This window comes from Vanessa cardui, chromosome 9 (assembly GCF_905220365.1).
Source record: "Vanessa cardui chromosome 9, ilVanCard2.1, whole genome shotgun sequence".
Taxonomy (NCBI): domain Eukaryota; kingdom Metazoa; phylum Arthropoda; class Insecta; order Lepidoptera; family Nymphalidae; genus Vanessa; species Vanessa cardui.
This window is the reverse complement of record NC_061131.1, coordinates 2,084,027-2,093,060: the sequence shown is the minus strand read 5'-3', so window position 1 is coordinate 2,093,060 and position 9,034 is coordinate 2,084,027. Positions and strand designations below refer to the sequence as shown.

At 35.2% G+C, this 9,034-nt stretch overlaps 1 protein-coding gene across 1 annotated transcript; it reads right to left on the bottom strand.

Moving 5' to 3' along the window:
• Positions 1–2,517: 2,517 nt before the first annotated feature.
• LOC124532343 (membrane alanyl aminopeptidase-like) lies at positions 2,518–8,948 on the bottom strand. The gene is made up of 14 exons (XM_047107225.1): positions 8,878–8,948; positions 7,911–8,425; positions 7,504–7,659; positions 7,113–7,430; positions 6,843–7,026; positions 6,475–6,716; positions 6,211–6,400; positions 5,882–6,071; positions 5,703–5,803; positions 5,451–5,630; positions 4,285–4,466; positions 3,501–3,815; positions 3,252–3,321; positions 2,518–2,866 (listed from the first exon to the last, which is right to left on the bottom strand). The coding sequence occupies exons 1-14, from the start codon at positions 8,878–8,880 to the stop codon at positions 2,555–2,557; spliced, it is 2,958 nt and encodes a 985-aa protein (XP_046963181.1). The 5' UTR covers positions 8,881–8,948; the 3' UTR covers positions 2,518–2,554.
• Positions 8,949–9,034: the final 86 nt, after the last annotated feature.

Here is a 9,034-nt window from a genome sequence, read left to right as displayed (position 1 = left end):
ACTTAAAATTAAATAGGTAAAAAAGAAATTAAATCAAACGTATAGCTATATATTATTAAGCTGGAGCTTGAGTTCACCCTCAAGGTCATATATATATTTATGCTCTAGATGGTAAACGTGTAGAAGACTCAGTAACTAAAAAAAAGCCCACCTGATGGAAAATGACATATACAGCACTTGGGCATCTACAATACAGGGTAGATGCTTTGTCGGCCTTTAAGAAATTAGTAAACATTATCAATATAAAAGTAAAGTAAAGTAACAGCCTGTAAATTTCCCACGGCTGGGCTAAGGCCTCCTCTCCCATTAAGGAGAGGGTTTGGAATATATTCCACCACCCTATTCCAATGCAACCTGGTGGAATGCACATGTGGCAGAATTTCAATGAAACAAGATACATGCATTTTTCCTCACGATGTTTTCCCTCACCGCCGAGCACGAGATGAATTATAAACATAAATTAAGTACATATATATATAGTGGTCCTTGCCTGGGTTTGAACCTGAAATCAAGGTTAAGCTGCATGCGTTCTAACCACTGGGCCATCTCCAGTATAAATTATTACAATTATATGAACATATTAACATTGGAAGGAAATACATTTATTATTACGTGGTGGTTAACTATTCTCTGACGGGAATATGAATGGAAAGAATGGTGGGAATCTGGATCGATGAGGATGCTTAGAATTTGAGTCCTTGGGCGATTGTAGTCAATTTCCATCATGTGAGCTTTTTTTAGTTATGAAATAAAAAGTTGAATGGAGTATCAGGGCTACGAACCCGCTCCTTGATAGTATCCTATTTAAGTACCTTATTTATAAGGTATTTTATTTTTTTTAAATAAAATATCAATGTCTGAATTGGCTTTTTTATAATTTTAGTATATTACAAGTACTATATCATTATAATTCATATCAACCGCCGGATCGGAATTAATATTCTTCAGAGGAAAACTAAAATGAAAACTTTGCAACAAATCTTTCTTAAATGTAATTACATAGTCAACAAGAGACAATCTAATTTATTTCTTCATTCAATTATGAATTTGAAGTCAGTGCATTTTTATCATCTAGTATAATAAAATTGCAATTAAATTTTTTAGCTAGCGAACCGTCCCGGCTTTGCACGGGTGTAATGCGGATACTAAATATATTATAGAAGGTTTTTTATTAATTACATTTTAATAGTTTTATTTTTGATATAATTACATGGATTTTTGGCTCATAATTTCCTTCGGTTTACATTTCTTTTCATCTACCATTGAGTTTTGAATAACAATATTATAATTCGAGTTTTTGCATATAAATAAATTAATAATAAATTAACACACTAAACGTGCAAAATGTAACACCGATGTACTTATGAGTAGGGAATCAATGGATCCAGTTGTAACAACTGTAGACTGAGTTCTGTGGCATTTGCGGTCAAAAAATTAGGTTATTTACCGCTGTTAATACGGCTCGCCTAGTATATTTCAGTTACTTTCATAGTATAATGTCCTACGGTATTATGCTTTGGGGTAATGCAACCGCTATTTATACTATATTTGTGCTGCGGAAGAGGGCTATTCGCACAATGTATAAGAAGCCAAGGAATCATTAAGGTATAAATTTAAATAGTATTTTAAGTTTAAGTTTTTATGATAAAATGTGATTCTCATAACATTGGTACAAAGAATAAACACAATCTTGTTACTCCTGTTATTCGACTGCATAGTCAGTAAGTTTTTTGTGGGGCAATGTATACGCTTCGAGTCGAAGAAGTCGAGAGAAGAGTCGAGATGGCCCAGTGGTTAGAACGCGTGCATCTTAACCGATGAATGCGGGTTCAAACCCAGGCAAGCACCGCTGTTTCATGTGCTTAATTTGTCTTTGTAATTCATCTCGTGCTCAGCGGTGAAGGAAAACATCGTGAGGAAACCTGCATGTGACAAATTTCATAGAAATTCTGCCACATGTGTATTCCACCAACCCGCATTGAAACAGCGTGGTGGAATATGTTCCAAAACCTTCTCCTCAAAGGGAGAGGAGGCCTTTAGCCCAGCAGTGGGAATTTACAGGCTATTGTTGTTGTTGTTGCTGTTGTTGTATACGCTTCTACAATAGGCTTCCAGAAAGCGTTCAAAATGCTTCTGTTGCCAAATTAAAAAAAAATGTTAAGGCACCCTTGTGTGCTAAAGGTATAAGTGAGTTTATGTTTGATAGCACACCTTGCGAATAAAACGATAGCTTACTGGCTGTTTCTATTCATACACAATTATGTATCTAATTAAATTGGCAAAAAAAGACCCGCTGATTTTCTTTTGCCGGTTCTTCTCGTGTCAGGGTGATCGTTTTTCCCCACCGGTGGTAGTGTTTAATTTGACCATCAATAAATAAGTGTAATTCTTCTATGTTGAATAAAGTAGTTTGAGTTTAATTGTAAGCTCAAAGAGATTCTAATAATGAATTACTTAACACACTGTATATAAACATAATTTTTGGATACATTGACATAATTGAAAAGCATTTTTTTATAAATATATAAATTTATTGAATTTAATAAATACAACATTATGCCATTAAACTTATAGCAACTGTTGTCATTAAAGTTACAATGCTTAGTGTAACTATATTAGCTGAATCTGGTTCACCATCTTCAGTTTCTTCATCTCCACTGCCTTCACCACCATCTTCAGTACCAACGTCTTCATCCGTGATATCTTCGAGTTCATCTTCAACGAAACCAGTGTCAAAGTAGTTAAGGAATTCGTTCACACGACGAGCTGACCATGCCAGGTTGTTTCTAGTAGCCGTGACTCCATTGATTCCAGTGTTATAAGCGCTGCCAAGAATCTCACGATTTGCTTCCAACCAAGTTAAGAACTGAAAATTAAAAATTGAAATAAATAAACGATCTATCATATCAATATTTCAATATAGTATTAGAGCCGAAATGGCCCAGTAGTTAGAACGTGTGCATCTTAACCGATAATTGCAGGTTCAAGCGCACAAGCACCACAGAGTATTCATGTGCTTAATTTGTGCTTATAAGTTATCTCGTACTCGGCGTTGATGCAAAACATCGTGAGGAAACCTGCATGTGTCTAATTTCATAGACATTTGGCCACATCTGTATTCCACCAAACCGCATTGGAACAACGTGGTAGAATATGTTCCAAAAACCTTTTCCTCAAAGGCAAAGGCCTTAGCCCAGTGGGAATTTTTCAGGCTGTTGATGAATATAGTATTTTATAATCCGAAGTCTTACTTCCGCGATCTGTTCTTCGTTTCGTAAGCGACTGGCGATGTTGCCTATAGGAGTAGCGGCGCTGCCAAGGCTACAAAATAAAAGAAATACAAAATTATTCAAAATTACTTTGCAAAGATTTTCAACAAGATTGTCGATACCTAAACAAAAATAATTAATCGAAATACTTTAAGTCTGATATATCATTTACAATCGAATTCCTATTTCTCTTAAGTTTATATTAAATTCTATTTAAATATTAATACATACTTATTTATCACCAGATTTATATTTCTTTTAAGCCAGTCAAATAATCTTGATGTATTTTCTTCATTGCCAGTCACTGCTGAGTTCCAAGCAGTACTAAAATCTTGTGGCCTGATAATGTTTTCGTTTGATATTAACGCGTCCAAGAATTTATCCAAACTAATTTGATTAGATGTACATCCAGCTGCTTGGATCATGACAACAATCTCGCTAGCGAGATCTTCGTCGAGGAAACGTTGCCAGAAATAATTGAAATCTTCAGCAGTTCCTTGTCTAAGACCGCTGCAGTAAACCCATGGACGCATATTCGCTGGTAAGCTGAAAATTAATATTTGTATAGAATATACAATGAAATAATTTCACAAAATAACATAAACATTTCACAAAGACGAATTTAATATGTTTAAACTAGTAGGTACTTCTTGGGTGTAAGTAAATAAATACTGAAAAGTACGTAAGTCGAGATGGCCCAGTTGTTAAAACGCGTGCATCTTAACTGATGATTGCGTGTTCAAATCCAGGCAAGCATCATTGAAATCTCATGTGCTTAAATTTGTGTTTATAATTCATCTCGAGCTCGGCGGTGAAGGAAAACATCATGAGGAAATCTGCATGTGTCTAATTTCATAGAAATTCTGCCCCATGTGTATTCCACAATCCCACATTGGAACAGCGTGGTAAAACATGTTCCAGACCTTCTCCTTAAGGGGAAAGTAGGGCTTAGCCCAGCAGTGGGACATTTACAGTTGTTGTTGTTGTTGTAGATAAATACTTAAATATGACTTACAATACATTATTTCTCCAATTTGCAAAGTGTTGTCTTGCTGCTGCTTCGCATTCAGGGTGACCCATATCGCACAGGAATGTCATAACGTACATGCGAAGTAAGCCATCCATATATGTATCGGTATTTACATCGGCGTAACCAAGACGCGCGGTGACAGCAGTGCTCAGATTGATTACTTCGTTCTGTTATAAGAGAAATAAATTATTTTTCTGCCGTATTGAAGTTTAGTATCACCAAGTTTTTTTCAAGAAGATAACAATGTATTGTATCACTAATTAAATTTAATATAAGAAATAGAAGACCTCTATCGATTGCACAGTTTTCAAAAGGAGATCGTCATTACTTTGCTAATAATGGACACTAGGTTCTCTGGATATAGAATATGGCCTCGATGACTGCCTAATTACCAATCATGCATGACATATTCTATCTATATCAATATTATAAATGCTATCATGACTAAACCACTGAACTGAATTTGATGAAATTTGTTATAAAGTGAACAATCGAATTATAACTGACATCTAACTAACGTGAACCTAGCGTCCAATGACAACTAGAATTTCTATAGGTACCAAATTGTTTTAGGTATTGTTATGTTAGAGTTTGATGTGAGCCAATGCAGGCATAAGGAACGTGACACCTCAGTTCCCAAGATTGGGAACTTGGGAAGATTGGCTTTGGCGATATATTGGATGTTGGACATAATTCTTACAAGGCAATATCCATGGGCGGTAATGATTCAACATCATTTGCCAACGTAACTACTAAGCATCGATACGGAATTTTTAATTTATTATTTACTAGTTTTCGACCGCAGCTTCACACGTTTTTGTGTTGAAGCTGAAGCTGAAGAATAAAATCAATCTCTTTGCAGTTGAGCGACAGACAGACAGAGAGAGTTACTTTCACATTTATAATATGATTATAGATATAGATAATATAGATTATGTTATAATCGTGGTATCTTTAGATAGAACAATTGGTTATCATTAATAAGTAGAAAATTCTTAGTAAATATGTTTTATAGCAAGACAAACATTGTTATCAAAATATTTTTGGGCAGTATTATACGTTTCAAATGGATATCTATAGTTGATCTCCAATTTTTTTTGAACATAGAACGCAGCGGCTAACTTCTACTTTAAATCAAGAATCAATCTTACCCTTAATCTTTCTAAATAGCCACTATTGTAAGATAATCGACTTGCTGCGAAGTTGAAACCTGTGATAGCGGCAATCCATGGCGCATATGCATCCTCCATTTTCAAGAAGGACAAAATATTAAAAACTCTATTGTAAGGGATAACTCCAGCTCTACCGAAAGCGAATAGATCATCTACGATCTGAAAAATAAAAGGGCATTAAAATAAACGACAAATAGGAAATTTTAATATAATATTTTCACGCTTCTTTACCTGAGCACGATTCAATTCATGGATCATTGTTCTATTATTGCTACGCAGAGCCCTAGTCAGAAGAGCCCAGTTGGTGTCGTCATAGTTCACTCTATAGAAACCTAAAACAAATAAAATATTTTTTTTGAAGAATTTCATTTGCATTTCCAATTAAATGAAAAAACATTAACAGATATTACCAGATTGCTGTTTGTTGAAAATAACCCACTCGTAACCTTCTGTGCCTCTTTGAATTGTAGACACTTGAGCTGTCAAGACTTGCGATGGTTTTATGTTATTGAATTCTGGAGCACCTCCTCTCGTCCACGTGATAGGCACGTCCCAAAGACTTGGGAATTGTGAGTCTCCATTATCGCGGTTCCAACGAGACTAAGAAATGATAAATAAGATGTATGAAAGCAACTTTTTCTATTAGTAAGTATTATACAGTTTATATTATATATATGTTGTAATAACTATGCAAATAAAACAAGTGATTGATTGATGAAAAAACACAGATATATCTCACTTGTGCTACAGACATGTGACCTGTTCTTTGATTAATTTTGACAGTCAGCACAGGATGACCGGCCTTTTCAGACCAGGTTCTGAAATATCTATCAATAGTGACATCGTTGTACTGCGCTAGCGCATTATCTTCAGCTGCAGCTTCATCTAAAGCTTCAAACAAATGATGCGGTTCCGCCACGTCGAATTTCCTGTGGACGACAAAAATATTCAACTAAGAATGTTATGTGTCAATGACCTTTGATTAATTAAAAGCAAATCTAACCTGGCCTCTAGGTATCTGCGTAGTCCTTTAACATAGGTGTCTTCTCCAAGCAAGTGTTGAGTCATTCTAAGGACGGAAGCACCTCTTGCATAGGTGATAACAGAGAAGTGCGCACTAACAGCTTCAGGATCGTTAACGTCTGGGTTTGTAAGCGCGTGAGCAGAATCAATTGAATCAGATAACATGGCGGAATGTACTTGTTCGACAACAAATCTGGTGTCGTATCCTAAATCGGGTCTAACCTTGAATAAAATAAGTAAATTTAAAATATAACCCGTATAAAATGTGAAGTAGCATTTATACGTAATTTTGCAAATAAATAATGTTCTTATTTTGAAAAATAATAAAGTACATTGCTTTTAACGTACCGAATGTGTGAGATAGTACTGGTAAAATCTGGCGAAACCTTCGTTTAACCATAAGTTGTCCCACCAAGCACAAGTAACAAGGTTACCGAACCACATGTGAGCAATCTCGTGTGATACTATATTGGCTACACGTTGTTTGTAGAAATTGTTGGAATTTAGTGGGTCGAACAAAATAAGGGCTTCCCTGAAAAATAAGAGCAAATCCGTCAGATTTTGGATCAAAGTCTCTTAAATAAATGCTCAAATTAAACAATATAACATATAACGTACCTGTAGGTTAAGAGACCCCAATTTTCCATAGCACCAGCAGAAAAGTCTGGGATGGCAGCTTGTTTCATGTTCATGTTTTGAGCCATAGTATAATATGGGATTTGAGTATAATTTTCCATGGCTTCAAGTAGTTGCTCACCAATTTCAAGAGACCAATCACCAGTTGTTCCAGCATTATTCCTAGCGTATATATCGAATGGACGTTGTAAATTATTATTGGTCGATACTCTCTGGTAATGCGACACGATGAACGCGACTAAATATGTCGAAGTCAGTGGAGTCGTGTAAAATGTTTCAGCCGTTCTTCCGTTGGGTAAGCTAAAAATTAGTAACCATAATTAAATCACTAAGTCCTTAAAGAAACTAAAGATAACATCTGGAAAATATTTACCTTGCTGAACTTCTTATCGGCATGTTGGATATACTGGAACTGAAACCGCTTTCTATATTGATAGTGATATCGAAAAGCGCCTTGAACGAGGGCTCGTCGTAGCAAGGGAATGCTTGGCGAGCATGACCGGGCTGGAACTGGGTTGTGCCCATCCACCTATGAAAAAAATCATATAGGACTTTTTATCCCAGTAATATTAACATTTCTTTATCTGACTTCTGAGTTATATCCAGAACTAATTCCAATTTTATAATTTTCTTTGAAATAAATGACATGTTTCGTAAATCAGTTAAAAATAATCACTAAGAATGTTATGGTTTATTTTTGCATTATGAGTTGTATTGCCAAAATTCTGTTGGCATTTCTGGAAAGTTTCGTTCTTTTTAAATATTATTAGGGACATTTACCTGATACCAGTGGAATCTTTGTACCAACTCCTGTAGAAACCTCGCATATTAGTTTGCAGATTGCCCGTGTATGTAACTTGAACGACATATTGCTGACCCAGTTGCAATGCTTCATTTGTACCTATTCTTAAAAAGCTCCTTGGCATTTCACATTCGAACGCACTATTTGTTAGACCTATCTGAGCTCCATTCAAAGTAACAGACACACTTTGTATAGTCAGATCATTACAGTGCATGACTATTTCTCTGACATTAGCCACAGTGGCTGTGATGTATATAGATGCAATACCATCAAAAGAAAATGGTCTAATATTAGGAGCATTAACGACATCGAAATATGGAGTCAAATTGATTTCATATCGTGATGGCCTCGTGGTGGTAGGCAGGCGGTAGGATGGATCACGCAACGTTCTCCAAAATTCTGTCCACTCATCTTCGGGTACAGGAATGGGGCTTAACGCGGATAAGCTCTGTAAAAGAGCTGCCCCTAATATGAAAGCAATCCAGCGAACGACCTTGAAGAAAAAATGGCGTTAATCCATGGTGCATTAATGTGGAGGAAGAATCATATGGCCTGTGCATTATTTGTATTATTTTTATTTATATGTAAATATGAGCAGACTAGCAATTAGAGGACTTCATTATAGGAGTTCATAATAATGTCGCAGATATATTAGGCATTTCTTACATCGTCAACCGACATTGGGATAAGATTATATGTGCTTTAAAAAATGTGATTTTATTATAAATAATATTTTGGTACAAATATCTGGATAACGTAAAACCCACATTTGTAAACAACCAAGTGACATAATTGCTTTAAAAAATTAAATATTTAAAATGTATATATTACATTAAAATACTTATTAACTAATCATTACTTTATATTCGTGTTTATAATGAAGGCGCAACGAAATTTCATTTCAAACGGCAATGAAAAAAAAATAAAACAAAAAAATAAACTCACCATTTCGCTGGTTTGTAACAAAAACTGATAGAAATTTGAATATTTTTGTAATCGGTACTGCTTATCTCAATACTCACTAATCTCGCTATCTTATCGATAACGTATTGATATTTAACAATATTGTGGGAGCACTTTAAGGTCATTATTTATAATCCTT